Genomic DNA, 16,999 nt, shown 5'->3' on the forward strand with positions numbered 1-16,999 from the left:
AGCTGGGATAAGGCACACTGAAACTACTTAAATAGTTTAAGATGATTTGAAAGATTTGTATAAAACCATCAGCTCAAAAGGGTCTAGTAAACAACCATGTCTTTACTTGGCACTGGAATGACAGCAATGTTCTCCAACTGGGCCTCTAAATGGAGGGTGTCACAGTAGAGGTCCCTCATCTACATCCTCCCACAATGTATGCCTGATGGGGCATAGAGGAAGGTTACTTCTGCAGATTTCAGATCTCAGGCAGGTGTATATAGGAAGAGGCACACCTTCAGGTATCAAGGTCTCAACTGCTTAAGACTTTAAGCCTTGAATTCAGACCAGAAGTGCATTCTTATAAAACCAGTGTTACATGGTTTCTGTATGATGTTCCAACACAAGTCAGAGGAAATAAAAGTCCTAAGTATCGTAGCAAGTGTTAGCATTGTTTTATGTTAAAAATATTATATATTAAAATACAATACACTGGATTCCAACATACTGCAGTAATAGTTCATACACCAAAGACATAAGGTCAGTTCTAGACATAATTTACTTAAAAGTAGGGGAAATAAAATCAGTGAGATTTACATTAGTCACTTACTGGAATGCACTGATAGTTTTTTGTGGGTTTTTCGGGCTAGGTGGCCAATACATCTATGTGGCCTGTATATTTCAGTACATCTATCTGCTCTAAGCATGATAAGGCCTAAGTCCAGCGTTGTGATTTATCCTGGCCCTGCACTCTTTACCATTATATTCCACATAGGTCTCCTGGCTCTGCAACCATATTCTTTATATCAAAATACAATATCATGACCATAAGACATACCTGAACTGAATTAACACAATCCAATTCTCAACTTATATCAGTACCTAGCATCTACACAGTACAATTTGCTTGCTGTAAAAAGTAATCTCATAGTATATATTCACTCTAAATGCAAGTCTCAGCTAACTGAAAGTGACTCACTGAAAAAATGAGGTTGGTTCTAAGTTAGCTATCAGAATTCTGTAAGAAAATAAAAGAAAACACAAGCTTCCATACCTTTTCCAGATCAAATTCATAATCTGTAAAGCCACTACCAATATTCAACATGTTCATGGTAAATCCAAATTCTTCCTAAAATAAAATGCAAAGAGTTTGCTATTTATAACTGATGCTCTTTTCATTTAGTAATGTAGGTTTCCAAAATACTGAATTCTTCTACAAGATGGATATTTCATTTCAATGTTGTTACATTTCAAGCAGTTATATACAGTAGGACCTCCACATTTGCAGAGGTTAGGGGCACAAGACCCCTGCGAATAAGTGGAAAAACCATGAATAACTCCCCCCTGGAAGTCAGTTAAAGGGACAGGTGGGCAGTCCTCTTCTTCACCTGCACTCCTGTCCCTTTAAATGGCTCCCTGCCCCTTTCCCAGGTGAACAGCTGCCTTTCCCCAGGCAGCTATCCATCCTGGAAAGGGGAGGAGGATCAATCCTCCCACAGATCTTTCCAGGATAGACAGCTGCCTAGGGAAAGGCAGTTATCCGTCTGGGAAAAGGGCAGGGTTGGTGCATGCACCCTTCCCACCTGTTCCCTCCCTCCTGGGCTTTTTTCCCCAAGGGGAAAAGCCCGGGAGGGAGGAGGACAAGTGCACATGCAGGCGGCCTTGACCTTGCGAATAATCAAAACCTCGAGTATCAAAGCTGCTAATGTCAAGGGGCGTCTGTAGTAAGACACAAGGACTTTACATTCGGTCAGACATAAATGATTAAGTACCTTCAACTGTATGATAAAATGAAGTTAAGCAAATATTACAGCTCAGGTCAAACAAACCACAAATGGAGCTGCACTCACAGAAAGGGTCTTTCTTATCCCTTCTGCTACAACTCTTTGAATCTCCTAAAAGCAAAAAAGCTTCTTCTAAGGATCAGTGAACATTCCACAATGGCACAGGATGTGACTAAGGGGCTACAGCAGCAAGTAGAATTTGTATAAATTGTCCCTCTTGTACAAACAGCTTCTAATCATGCTATCCATTAGATCAAGGGTGGGGAACCTATGGTTCCCCAGGTTCTGATGAACTACCATTCCCATCATTCCTCACTACCAGCCAAGCTGAAGAAAGTTTTAGCCAGGCTCATGAGGGCTTGATTGTAGCTCCTCTCCTGATAGTGATACTAAATGTAAGGGGAAGAACTACAACCAAGCCAATGGTAGTTTATTAGAACCCTGAAAGCCATTGGTTCTCTGCCCCTGACCTAATGGATAGAAGCCACTGTAATAAAAAAAAAACACCCGTATTAGAACACAAATGTTATTTATTTAGTTCTTATGCACAATGCCCCTTCTTTATGCAGGGATGTTGATTAAATAATGCCGTGATATAGTAAAGAACCATGAATTTAACATTATGAATTAAAAGGATTTTGTTATATTTGGAAATCAGGTTTCTGGTATAATTTGAGCATATGTAATGTGTGCGTATATAGATGCAACACTTCACTTACAGCCATATCAAATACACAGCGAGCATCAGAAATAGCATTTTTGTACACTTGAGTTTCCTTGCAAGAGTTTGAAACATGAAATCTAAAAAAGAAAAAGACAAAAGAAATGGATTCATATTACTACCCGGATCATTATTATAGTTAAATAAGAAACATGGAGGCAATTTTAAGAGGTTCTTTTTTAAAACTGTACAAGGCAGGAAATACTGTATCATTATTTCCTAACATAAATGTTGCCATTTACATTATGCATGTCAGTTTACAGCAATGCCACAAGAAGACATTTCTTTTTATACTCTCAATTCTGTATTTATGACCAAAAGCTATAATGCTAATTACAAGCTTTAGTAAAGGAGGAAGAGTGTTTGGTAAATAGCTGAAAATCAAACCAGATATCACCTCTTGAGGCAATATGATCCTGAAATTCTATCCTAGAGACAGGAATCAAATGTCCCACAATCAAAGATGATTCTCCTCCACAATTTCTTTAAGCTGTCACAGAATCAGAGGCACCATCAACTGGGCATGTTTCCATTGACTCCCTAGGGACTAAGTACTTCCTGAACAGGCATAACATTTTAGCTATATTCTATTATCACAGTATTCATGATCATTTTTGTTTCTTAACAACAGCTGTTACACTTAAACATCAGCTGAAAAATAGTATGTAACAATAACTCAGTTTCCCAGTTCTCTCATGATGACCAAGTCTAAACCAAATGGATGAATTCAGGCAGACGACTATTGCCCACCAAACCAAAAAAGCTGATTGTGAAAATAAACGAAGTTATTCAGAAATAACTCCCATTCAAATATTGGGTTTTCTTGTAAATATATAAATTTAGGATTGAGTAGGTGCTTATACACAAGACAAGTAACAAGCTGTGAGAAGGGGAGCAAAAAAGATGCAATGTTAGTAAAGAAGGATTTGGCTTAAATATTCTGTTTACCATCTTCGCTGCTCATAGTTCCCCCCCCCCCAACCATATGCCAGATTATGCTTGAGGCACAGAAACACAGTTATTTGAATGCAATTACATTTCAGAATCAAAACTTTCTGGAACCTAGATGATGTAATCATCAAATATTAAAGTTATTGTAGGAAAAGGCTCCAACATAAAAGGGCCATTTTATCACTTTATCAATTAAAAAAACAGAGGGAGGCGTCCCACATTATACAATGGATATCTAAGACAAATATTTACAAAGAATGTAAATCAATATCCCTCAAAAATTCAGTCTCCTATTTCGGCTACCAATACTGCTTTTGGACTTACAAGGTAATATATTAAATAGTTTTTACTAATATGTACTGTATGAGGAACAAGTGAAAGTGTGGCTATAGAAATAATAAAATGCCAACTCTGCTCTTTCTTTATCTCAAATTAAAACAAGCAGTGCAACAAAGAGAAGGTGAAAGCTAAATGACCAGTCTACTCACTTGACGCCAACTATTTGGACATTCAGCTCCTTTGCACATTCCATTAGATGACGACAGTTCTTCAGGGTGGTGCCAAACTTCATGTTCATCTCTTCATCTCCATTAATGTCTTCTGTGGCAATATGAAGCAAGAGCCTAAGAGAAGGGGAAGATGATTGGGGCACAGTTGGTTTACACCAGCATCAGCACATGTGAAGCCTGAAGACTGTCAGAAGTATGTTGATTATGTTGCCATTACTCCAGTGCCATCGATGGACGAGCCAAGTGAACCTAATAAAAACAATCCTGTACAGAGAGAAAACTAGCAATTAGGGCCTAAAACATGGAGTCAAAAAGAAAAGGGGGTTGGAAATGCAGCAGCTAAAGACTCTGTTGTAGCAGAAAGTCTGTTGAATGCTGTAACAAAAATACATTACCTTACATGTAGTCATGGACATCCTAAGTTCCTCTGACACTCAACTTTCTGAATATGGCTAGTTTAGAGATATTGGTTTTTTTAAAAACATGGCTGATTTGAAGTAGAAAGTATTCCCATATTTTTCTTTTCACTTGATATTACTTCCTAAAGTGTTCTTTTTTAACTTTATTTTTAATTAGCTTCAGTTCTTACTTGCCTTGTGATAATTTGTTGAAGGGTAGCATTTCCTCTGAAGTATCAGTTAAACATTTCCCCAAAAATGGAGTGTTGAATAAGTCTCTGGTTCCCAGAAAAATGAATAAATTAGTTACCAATATTGATCTCAGAGGTTTGAATAACTGACTCCATATATCTCAAAATGCTTGCATAACATTCTTTGGTACTAGATGCAGCCTATGCTAGTTGTCTTCTCTTGATGGCTATAACCTGTATATTGTTGTCATGAATAAACTGTATTATTGTGCGAGTTGTCCTCTCATTCATACAGCTGACAGGAACAACTGTAATATCTGTTTTTGATTGTCAGTGCTGAAATCAAAGGATATGGAAATTCGCACTGTTACTTACAGTCAACTGCCTACATTTCCAGCTGTGCATTGCAGCACCTCAAAAAGAAGTCATGCAGATATGTAATTTCTATTACTCTTTTTAAGTATGCAGATAAGTGATCCTAAACCACTGGATGATTGTATACATCCATAGTGTGAGAGAAGACAGGAAACAAGTGAAGACTGGCAACCATAATGTTTTTACAAGTTTGCCTAATTAAAGCCATTCTTTCACACAGATACTTAAAGTAGGAATGGAGGTACCCAAACAAAGCATCTTTTCAATAAATTCTTCTCTATAGATCAAGAGTGTCTGCCACCATTGTACAATACTGAAATACTTATTTATTATCCTGCCTTTCTCTCAGTACAAGATTAAAGAAGGCTTAAATGAGACCCAGTGTGATGTAATGGTCTGAGCACTGGACTAGAACTCTGGAGACCAGGGTTCAATTCCCCGCTCAGCCATGGAAACCCAATGGAAGACCTTCAGTAAGTTACACACTGTCAGCCCCAGGAAACCACCGCCTTAGGGTTGCCATAACTCAAATGACTTGAAGGTACAAAACAACACACTGTACTAGAAAGTCAATATGGTATAATTTGAGAGTGTTGGACTATGATTCTGGAAACCAGTGTTCGGATCCCAGTTTGTCCACGGAAACCGGTGACCTTGGGCAAGCCACATTCTCCCAGCTTCAGAGGAAGGCAAAGGCAAGACCCCTCTGAATAAATCTTACCAAGAAAACCCTATGATAGCCTTCATATTCTGCTATTTTCTAAGGGGCACATACTTACCACTGACTGGCTTAAATGGTTTAATCCACCACCATACCTTTGTTCCTTCTTTCAATCTGAAGCTACCCACATGAATAAAACATGATGTACACTGTTGGTGCAACACCACACTTCTAGTATGCAACATACAGCAGCAGGTTCCAGATCTGTACTTGATTCCCACCCACCCCCATCAAACATTATGGACTAGTTTAAGAGATGATGAAGTAATTCTCACAAATTATTGTCTGAACAAGCATACAGTATACCTATTATGATACCACAGTTCCAACTAAAGAACAAATTAAATGTTATATATATATATATATTCACATTAATATTATCTGTCCATATAACTTAATAAAACAATTCCACTGAAGTTAGTAGAATTTTCAAAAGCAACAAATTAAAACTAACAGTTGGTATACATACACAACTATTATTGGAGTATAAAAAATGCACTCTCAAATTTTAAAATTTAAAGAGAAGCATATCATAACACCCAAGAGATACTACTCTGCAAAAGGTATATCAGAAACTTACCCTTCCAAACTTACATTCCCATAGTGATAAATAAAATGAACACATTTATGCTTACTTTGCATTTGGATGATTCCTAGCAATTTTCTTTAATTCTAGTTCATTGTCGCATGTCAAAATGTTCACTCCGGTTTTAGCTGCATATTTTATCTGAGAAGCTTGCTTACACGGATTTGTGAATATAATGTTTTCAGGAGAAATGCCCAATTCTTGAATTAATGCCATTTCAGTCTAAAACAGGAAAAGATTGAAAAATAATTTGTCACAAACACATATAAATTAAGTAAGGGTGTGTGTTTTTATTACATGCTCATTTTGAAAGTTCCACATAGCTTGTATTTTAACAATCTACCCCCAGATACGTCAAAAGGTATTTAAGTTTATCGCCTCACTTATGCCATTAGACAACAGCTTCAAGAGTCAATTGCAAATACCCTAAAAGATATGCAGAAGCTGTCCAACACAAGGACTATAAATAAGTTTGAAATTAGATGATCTGCATTTAGAAGGTTCTTTCTGTGATCCCTCTAGTTCAAGGATCAGTCAATAAGTGATGTGAAAAATGGTTGGCCTGATGCCCCTATGAGCTGCTGGCAGTCTGTGGATAATACAGGGCTAAATAGACAGGTCTGATCTGGCATAAGATGACTTGCTGGGTGTCAGCCACTGCAGACAGGAAAGTTTAAAAAAAAACTGTCTATCTTGCACTAAAAACACAAGATTGGGGCACAGACTTGGTCCCACAGCTTAGGACAAGAACAAATGCAGGAAAGTTCCCTCTCCACTAGTTTTCATAAAGAATGCTCTGCTCAAACTGCTAATTACTCCATGACTGCAGATGTGAGAGGAAAGAACACTGCTTTTTACTTTCAGCATGAGTTGATTTATGACTGATTTAAGCTGGAGCAAGCTACTTCAGGGAACACTTGATTTGAATACCAGTATAAACTCTTCAAAAACAAGTATCCCTCTGCCAGGCAGGCACCAGGCAGGCACTCAAAGAGGAGGGTACTCCATAAACAGAATTACCAGAGAACTTTTAAAATTTCAGTTGCCAGTCACCAAAGCTCAACAAGCAGAGCTACTTCAGCAGGATCTCTGAAACTGTTTTTGAGAACTGAACCCTCAGATAGAAAAGTGCACTAACAGAAACAATACTTACTTTACTCGAACATGCAAACCCAGTTCCTAGAGCTGCCAGTAACTCAAGAACACCTGGAGTGGAGTTGCATTTTACATTGTAAAAGGGCTTTATTGGTGCCATCACATTCTGCCAGTGGATGTGCTGTTTGATCAACTTTCCCAGATCACCAATAAAAAATCCATTTTTTCCAGTCTAGAGAAAAAGAAAAATACAATCTATACATAAGAGTTTTAAGAGTACAACCATTTGATGACTGGCTAACAGTGCCATAAGGGACATTTCCTATTTTGTTAATTACTGTCCCAGACAGTTGGCTGCAGTATTTCCCAATTACACAATGAAACTCATGATCCAGTTATGAGAACATACTAGCAACTGAAATATCAAGAAAGTGAATCCTGAAAATTGAGTACTGGGGGGAAACTTACAAGTGTATGTTCATAAATGCAGTTGTCGATGACGTCTGCAACATTCACTCCTTCATCCAGTAAGCCAATGGAGTAGTTTGCATCCTCAAGGAATCCTTTCATCTCAGCCGTATTCCGCAAAGCCGACAGTCATAAACCAAGAAACACAAGGAACAGGCCACAAAGCCAAAGCCTTAGAGCTGGGTCCTTAAATTATGCAACAAACTGTTTGACAGAAAATAAAACAAAAAATATCACTTGCAATGGACAGTACAGCAGACTATTTTCCTAAAAGATTCTCTCTCTCTCCATCCCTTCTTTTTCTCCATCAGAATGAGAATACCATTAGTATTGTTGCAAACAAATCATAAAGCCTAGCTACATGGTTCAGTTTAAAATGTGTGCCACAGTATCTCTGAAATTATACCATTATGGACTATGGATGGACAACCCCTGCACTTAGCAAACTAGCAATGGGAGTGGGTTGGTGTGATTCTACCCATTTACATCAATAATGCACCAGCTTTCCCCATGCAGGAGAGTTGGGTTTAGTTTTTTAAGATACAGAAATATATATATATATATAAGATTTAACTATAGTCTTAAGTGTTACAGTTGCTATTTTGCTCAACATATAGTTCAGTCCTTAAATCCAAATGGAAAAGTTTTACTATTACGATGTCGCAAGCATAAAACACTTCAACAATCCTGTAATAAGTTTAAACATTATTCAGTTCACAGTGCAGTTTATACACACTTTTCCTTTAAAAACTCAAATAACTAACTTTAGGTAGCTCTCTTCCCTTTCTATACTAAGCACATATGCACAACATTCAAAAGACATGCCTGGGAATAAAAATGTAAAGCTAAGAGCAGACATGAGTTAAATGCTCATCTGGGAATTATTACAGCACTGTTCACTTCCTGAAAGTTGTGCTTTATAAGTGGTTTGATACATAGTGAAAGAGTTATATTTGGAATATAATCTTATGCTGCTAAAATATTTGTAGTAGTGACCACAGTGGATGGCAGACTACAAATAAAGAGAGACAGACTGACTGATATTTAAACAGAGGAGGGTACACCTTGAAGGACTGTACTTTGACATGCATGCACATTTTTTATTGTGAAACACCTCTTATGCTTTCTAGAGCATGGATAGGCAATTGTGTGGGAAATGGGGGGATTATCACCTGTGCAGGCTACACAAGCACATCACAGCAACCCAGATGTCATATTGCATATGGTCAACACTTTAACTTTGTTTTCAGCAAAAAAAAAAAAACCTCAAAAACAAAGAAGACTAGGTGGGTTGTGGGCTCTGGAAATGGAAGTGAAACCAAACCTGTCTGAAGTGGTTTTTTGTTTTGGGGGTATGTTTTGTGCAAAAGGGGACTATGGAGAGCTTTGCGAGTCTGCCATGGGACTTCAAGGGCTGCAGACATAGGCAATTTCCTCAGCTGATGCAACCTCCAGAGGACTGACAAACCTCAGCGCCGGATGTAATCACTTTGCATCTTGCTACAGGGACTTAGCCAAGTGCTTCTGCACCCCCCTTGCCCTTCTCCAGGCTGTGGATGGGCAGCTTCAGTGGCTCTACAGAGGGCCCAGGGTGGTGTAAATAGATTAGTGTGGCACAGTTCTGCATGCAGAATACCCGCACTACACTGGTCCATGCAGGATTGCAGCCACTCTCTGCCTCTGGCTCTCAGATGTAGGGAAGGGGCAATTTTGCTCTGTTTTTGAACAAGGGTTTGTTTTTTTTTCAAAACCAGAAATGATAGCAGTGGGGGGCCTTCAAAGCAATATTCATCCCACAGCTAGCACTTTGCCTGATCTGATTTAAAATATTTTATTTAAAACCGAGTTCAATGTTTTTAAACTGGATTCATTTAATATTTTAAAAGCATGCCTGCACTCATTTCTAACTTGAAACCCATGACTTCTTCAGATATTAATATTCTCTCTTTTACAAACCATAATGTATTAAGCAGGGAATGTTTGTCAGGCCCCCCACTCCACGCCACACCTTAATACCATTGGCACGGTGGTCCTGTTGTTTTAAAGTCAAGGTTTCTTGTTATTTCTGAAACAGAGACCTCTGCTTTAGCATTGGCTTACTAACCCTCACATAAGGAGGCCCACCTGACTTTTTACAAGAAAAAGAAAAAGACTTTCCTCAGTCTGCAGAAGAAACTTTTCAGAGGCATCAATGAGAGCCTCCCCCCTTCATATTTCTCTGGATTCAACCTAATATAAATAAAGTTATTGGTGCCACTATCCAGGATAGTTCTTTTATATTAAGTCTGAAATAAAACTTACACATAGAAAAAAATGAAGGTTTGTTGCAATCCAATAAATAAAAGGAGGAAAGGGGAAAACCCAACTCTTAGCCATCAATTCCCCAATATTTATCTTCAGATAAACATCAGGCCATATATTAACTAATGCAAGATCTATTCCTTAAAAAACGATGTTCCATTTTCTCTGCCACATACTTCCTCGACTAGAGAGGTGTGCTCGGAAGAACAAGATGAGGCTCAGGAAACTGCAGCCCTGGAGGACAGCAACAGTTTCTCTTCTACAGATCCCAATTGAAGATGCAGACAGGGATGGTTTTAATGGAAATTTAAACATATACTCAGAGAAGCCAACTTTAATTAATACTCTGTTCCAAGTAAGCTCATTATGTTTAATTACCATTTTCCTCAATAAATCATTTTATAGTACAACTTTAGGGCACCTATTAATCAGCTAATACACATACACACACATCTGGGCGTGTTGAGCCTTTTCAAGCTCAGGCACACCCAAGATGCAAGTATACTTGCTACTGAGCATACTGCTTGATCAAAGTTTAATTTACTAGTGATGACTAATCTAAAATATCTGTATGTGATGCATGGAGAACAAACCTTATTGCAAAATAAAAGCAAGAGCACCTTAGCACTACACAACAAATGTTTAGATAAATTTGTGTGATGCCAAAGTGAGTAAGCATTTAGATTCTTCTGAGATGGACAGCAATTCATAAGGCAAATGGTTACCAATAATAACAATTTGTCAAGACAAATTTGAAAATGTACTCAATTTTAAAGGATTCTCAATGTAGTCAGATTGTTTGGACAAGAAACACCAGTCACATCTGGCAATACAGTACTGAATAACCTGATCACATGGAGCAACTGTGCAAGTCCAAACTCATATGCTCAGGTAGCATGGCCCTAGCTTGGCAGAGTGGCCAACAACAAGAAAAAATTAAATCAGAACAAGGATGTACTAATGAACTGAGAGGGAAAAGTCACGCAGAAGGAAAGATAGTAATTTCATATTTTATCACTCTTTTGTCTAGTTCAAGATTTGTAATTCCATAGTTGAGATCCACAATATCTAAATAAAGTCCTACTCATAGTGGTGGTCCATGCACCTGTGCCAATCCTCAATCACTGGCTGCCAGTCCCTGGCAATTTTCCAGGAGACAAAGAAACAAGTGTAACCAACAGGCACAAATATGGTACTGATCCTTGGTACACTGAGGAAAATCTGTCATATCCCTATATCAGATGACATATATAGGTCAACACATACATTAAAAGTCAAATCATTCTGGGGCCTGAAGTCCTATTGTTAGTCCCACCTAGAGAAGATCCACAGATTCAATGTTAATTTATCAACTATTATGTAAGTTCCATTGGATGAATGGCTCAATTCTACTTGGAACTAACAAAAGGATTCAAATCACACACTCAGCCCACCCGTTCTCTTTAATGGCAGCAAGTGCAGGCAACATAGCCATGTGCAAGTCATGCTACCATTGAGGAGAACAGAACTTGAGGTCACACAGAATCTGCCATCCAGAGTGTGTGTATGTGTGCCCAGAACAGAACCTGCACGGATATGAAGGGCCGACTGTATTCCTGCACTGGGATTCCCCACAGTTTGTGGGATGTGTTATAGTGAAATAACAACTTCCAGTCAGTTCATCAGACCATAGTTTTCTGATCAGGAAACCAGAGCAAGCTATTATTTGCTCAAAGAAGGAAGGGATAGTAAGAACATCTTAGGTGGAAGAGGAAGGCTGGGGAGCGATTGTGCACACTCAAACTGTTCAGATTAGCTAAATCATGCCTTGGTCATTATGTCACAGCCTTCCAAGTACACTATTCAAAGGGCTTACTTTGCAACTGAACAAGAATTCAGCATGTTTATATACAATCTTTAATCAAGGTATCACTGACAAAAATCATTAATTTCCTGTTTAAACTGAATCCTTTAACTTCTGGAAATCAAATTAGGGCACTTTATTTTCCTTATCTGTAATACATCAAAAGTATTGCTTAAGGCAGTTTTTGTTATTATACATGAAAGCAAATAAGGATTCACACACACACACACACACACACACACACACACACACATTTCCTTTTCATTACAGCATGTACTACTGAAAAGAACAAGCACGTGCCAGCTAGTCAGCTTTACTTCCTAAGTTTTGAATCCAAGTTATTCAACAACAAAAAGAATGCCCCAAATATATTATTAGCAGTCATCTAGCCAAGTCTGCTAAACCTGATTTCCTGCTGTGAAGATTTAAATTAAATGCAGCAGCTAGGCTCTTTACTCCCACTATAATTTTAAGCTAGTTTAACCGACATATAACTTTAAGCAACACAGAATCCCATAATATACAATAGTTTAATAAACAGCATGTATTTGTAAAAGCAAGTAGTAAATGCATAGGAATGCCTTGGAGGCTATGCTCTACAAGTCAGGCACTTGGTGATTTAGCAATGGTTATTTAGCAATGGTTATTTATGCATAACATATGAATAAGATTTAAATCACTTCTGAACAGTCATTATCTTCCAATTAGCACACTAATGTAAGTTACAAGTGAACATGGATGATTTATGAAAATTATGTCTTTCCATTAAGGGAAAATATGCTCCAGAAAAAGAGATGGTAGATGAGTGCAAACCACCACAGATGTTGAGATAAATGCTAACCTGTTTTCTTGAATTACAGTCAGATTTTAATCAATCAAAAGAAAAGCAAATTATAGAAGGTAGAATTGAGTTAAGTGACAAATAAAGGGTGCTACATATGCCATTTGTTTGTTTGTTCACTTTAGGTAATTTGGTCTACCCTGTATGAAATATAACAAAAACTAAAAGACTTACATGGACAAGTTAGGAGATGGAACCCTACTATCATCAGCTAGGTTCCCAAGGTGGCTCCGCGTTGAAGTCGAACTGTTCTCGATAAAGCACTTCTCCTAAACCCTCTGGATAGTTGTAAACCTGGTCAGAGAGTTTGCCCTGTGAAGAAAAAAAAATCATTATATATCCATCAGTAATAAAAGCAAATCTAGGTCCACAAAATAAGTATCTTGTACACTGACTGTGATAAACAAAATAAAAATCTGCATGTTGAGGTTGTAGCATCCCCAACAGTCACCTAAAACTCCATCTTCCCCTGCAATGTGCAGACACAGGGGAACATTCATGTATTCTGTTCACTGTACTGTACTGTATTGTAAATCGCGAAATCTAGTTAGGTTCTGAGGCAAAAGAGAAAGGCAAAGTCAACAAATTAAGGTAAGTGATGAACTTATTTGCATATTTTTGTAGTACAACAAGATCAAACAAGTTTAGTTTAAAAATGAAGAGATGATTACAGTGCGCCCCTGTTTTACACGGTGGATCCATTCGACCTCCCCACATAAAACAAAAAGTGCGTATGCTTGAGTCCTATTACAAGTAATGGGGCTCATGTTTGCGGCAGTGCGCGCACACCACGGGCACACACGCTATTGTTTCTTCCGGTGCATGGTGCCAGAAAAAGCACCAATGCTTTCAGCATATGCTGAAAGCAGCATACAATGCGCCCATGTATAATGCGGGAGCACTGTATTTAAAATGGAGCTATGCTACAACAGTAATACTCCCCAAAGGACACAGTGTTAAATTCCAAATGAAATGGCATTCAGTAACGCTTGTAAAAACATTATATTATCATGGCTACAAAACTTACAGAATGCAGGAAATTTAGTAGATGCACTATTTTTGTAACTAGTGAATGATGGAAACATATTAATATCAAGTTAAATTAGTTTTTTGAGGCACAAACTGGATTACAAAAACTATAGTAGACTAAATATCATTTACAATTTTTTTTAAAAATACTGTATGTTAACACTTGCTGACAGTGGAAAAACTGAGTTCTAGCCATAATACTGCTTGGTGTGAACAGAGATCACTTTTATCAACAAGCATATGCCATGTAGAGAACTGTATCTATCACAGATTGTAGCATAAATAGTGACATTGATACAGAATGTATAATCCAGGTCTTTCAATGGGAATCATTAAAATCTTACTGATATAAAACTTCACAAAGATTAAAATAATCCAAGATGTAGGCATTAATTCCCTATCCTTTTTTAATTAGCAGGTCTAAAAAGGCAAATATATTCTAGTTAGAGCCAGAGAGAGAACTGGTTAAAATTGATCAATAAGAGCTGGTCTACCCTATACATTTATATTCATATATCCCCCCCCTTTCAATTATTTTCCCATTACTTTCTTTTCTAGAGAGCTGCTCTGTTTCTCAGAAAGTCAAGGACTAGAAAGGCAGGAGCCCTTTCTCACTTCTTGTTATCACTTATGTAGATGGGAAATAAACCAACAATCTGTTCTAACCCCAAAGAGCATGAAGAAAATAGGTCCTATTTTCCATTTTCCCTACCCAAGTCAACACACACACACACACACACACACAAAGGCATTTATGAGGACTGGATTACTTTCATGCCTTGATGCCAAGCCCAACAAAAGACTTCACTGAACTATGCAGAAAATTTTATATAGTCATCCAAATACACTTCTAAAAAGGGTTTCAGCTGGTGTCTCTGAGGAATGCAACAAGAATTAAAAGAAGCAAAGGATAAAGTTCATTCATTTGTATACCCTATGACCTCTGGCAAAAGTGATTGTGGGACATACCTACTGTTCTTTTATATTCTCTTTTCTCCAAACTGTGGAACTACCCACCAACCTCCACCTTCACCACTGTAAACAATTTCCAGATCAAAAGCCATCTTATAAATTTACAGCGCTATATAAATAACTTTCTTAAAAATAGAGTAGCATACCTTCTTAAAAGACTAAGAACTATAAATAATAAATACAAAGTACAGTGTCCAGATCATAAGAACTAAAGACCCAGTCACATGAGGAAAGGTAAAAAATGCTGGGCATGTTTAGCCTCGGAAAGAGGTGGTATGATAGCTGTCTCTAAATATCTGAAGTCATGTCAGAGAGAATAAATTTGTTTTATGCACATCTTGAGAGCAGGATATTAATTAATAGGGTTAGGCTAAAACATAAGGAAGAATTTCCTGAAGATGTAAGCTATTAGGCAGTGGAATGCCTTGGAAGAAAATGGACTCCCAATGGGCTATCTTTTAGGAATGTTACACCAACTGGTCTCTGTGATGGAGTCATTGGGCAGACTTGGGTTAATGACAGTCAATCCCAGTTCGGGCTGACTGTGAGTGAGGGACTACCGAGGAAGGAGTAGCTATAAAAGGGAGGAATGAGTGACTGGGAAGTCAGTTAAGGAGTTAAGTTCAGCTCAAGAGAGTTCAGTGCAGAGGTTGAGGGAGTTGAAGAGAGAGCTGAAAGGAATTGAGTTGAGAGAAGTATACTTAATGGGAGAGAAAGTGTATTGGAGATTGAAAAGAGGAAACTGAAATGCCTGCAACTTTAATATTTATGTAACTATACCACCTTGGAACTATTCTACCTACCTAGGCTACATTCTTAAATGTTATTCAATGAAGTCAATGCTTATTTATTACAACATAAGCCTCTGCCTGTGTGAATTCTAAATCATATAGGGACATATAAACACACTACTGAAGATATTATACTTATAAGAGGAAGACACTTGGGACCTTAGCCCTTATACATTAAGGGAAAGTGTATAAAGGATGGATGTTGGGCAGGTGTCATTGACAAGGGAGCTTGGATAAGGAAGAAGTAAAAGGTAACCTCAAGGCATAGAAAGGAGGTCAAGAGCGGCAGTCTCCTGTACTGGTATTGGGCTGGACTAGTTGATCTTTGACATCCCTCTCAGCTGTTATTACTCTATGAAAAATACTATAGCATTGATGAACTGGACTGTAATGCATAGCTGTAGACACATTTAAATCAAGGGTGGGGAACCTCAGGCCATGGATCCAAACCTGGTCCTCCCTAAATGGCAACATCCCTTCCTGTACACTGAAATTTGATAGTTTACCAGCTTCTGGACAGACTGCTTTTTTTATTCTAAAAAGCTGAAATACCTTTCTCAAGGTTTAATTACTGGCAGTAGGAAGTTTACACAAAAATGCTAGTAATTTGGTCTTGTCCATTTGCCTTTGGTCACACACCCATGACTGGCATGCAGTCTCTATGTTGAATTCACCTCTTCTGTGAATTCCCAGCTTGATTCATATGCAAGTATTTTAGTTATGTGGATTGAAGCAGCAGAAAGAACTGTCTGTATTTAAAATTGGAGATAAGGTGACAAACATTATATTACGGGGAAGTAGTATCCGGAGTCAAAACTAAATATTACTTACCCTTAACATAAAGTTTGCCATCTTATCTCCAATTTTAAATAAAGGCAGTACTTTCTGCTGCTTTAATCCACATAACCAAAATACTTACCTATAAATCAAGCTGGGAAACCTCTTTCATTTTTTACTAGCTTAGGCTGATAATATCAAAACCAGTTTGAGCATTGGGCGATCTCTGGGCACAACAGTTTGAATCCCCACTCAGCCATGGAAACCTACTGGGTGACCTTGAGCGCATCACTCTGTCTCAGCCTCAGAGGAAAGCAAAGACAACCTGCCTCTGAACAAAGTTGGCCAAGAAAACTCCATGACAGGTATCCCTTATGGTTGCCGCAAGTCAGAAATGAACTACATGAACACAACAAAGTATTAGATCAGTTGTAGAGATGACTAATACAAAGCTGCTTTGTTAAAATCAGACTGTTGCTCCATCTAGGCCAGTAGTCCACCTTTCTGGCTGACAGTTGTTCTTCCACTGTCTTAAGCAAAAGGACCTAAAACCAGGGGCCCTATTAACTGGCAATCCAGGGACCTTCTCTATGGAAACATGCACTTTGCTATTGAACTAATGGCTTTCCAATTTCTTAGATTGTCTTCATACCCCAATATTAAGGAC

At 38.0% G+C, this 16,999-nt stretch overlaps 1 protein-coding gene across 4 annotated transcripts in view; it reads right to left on the reverse strand.

Moving 5' to 3' along the window:
- AZIN1 (antizyme inhibitor 1) overlaps window positions 1-16,999 on the reverse strand; it is a 34,077-nt gene that overhangs the window by 6,770 nt on the left and 10,308 nt on the right. For all 4 annotated transcript variants that reach the window (XM_089517752.1, XM_089517754.1, XM_089517751.1 and 1 more), the window contains exons 2-8: window positions 12,938-13,075; window positions 7,779-7,982; window positions 7,369-7,542; window positions 6,265-6,437; window positions 3,924-4,058; window positions 2,483-2,564; window positions 1,034-1,108 (exon numbers count right to left, since the gene is read on the reverse strand). In XM_089517752.1, the coding sequence (XP_089373878.1) occupies window positions 1,034-1,108; window positions 2,483-2,564; window positions 3,924-4,058; window positions 6,265-6,437; window positions 7,369-7,542; window positions 7,779-7,880 (741 nt within the window). In that variant the 5' untranslated portion in view covers window positions 7,881-7,982; window positions 12,938-13,075. The remainder of the gene's footprint in view (window positions 1-1,033; window positions 1,109-2,482; window positions 2,565-3,923; window positions 4,059-6,264; window positions 6,438-7,368; window positions 7,543-7,778; window positions 7,983-12,937; window positions 13,076-16,999) is intronic.

Source organism: Sceloporus occidentalis, unplaced genomic scaffold (genome assembly GCF_023333645.1).
Source record: "Sceloporus occidentalis isolate IW3139 unplaced genomic scaffold, rSceOcc1.0.p SCAF_3, whole genome shotgun sequence".
NCBI lineage: Eukaryota > Metazoa > Chordata > Lepidosauria > Squamata > Phrynosomatidae > Sceloporus > Sceloporus occidentalis.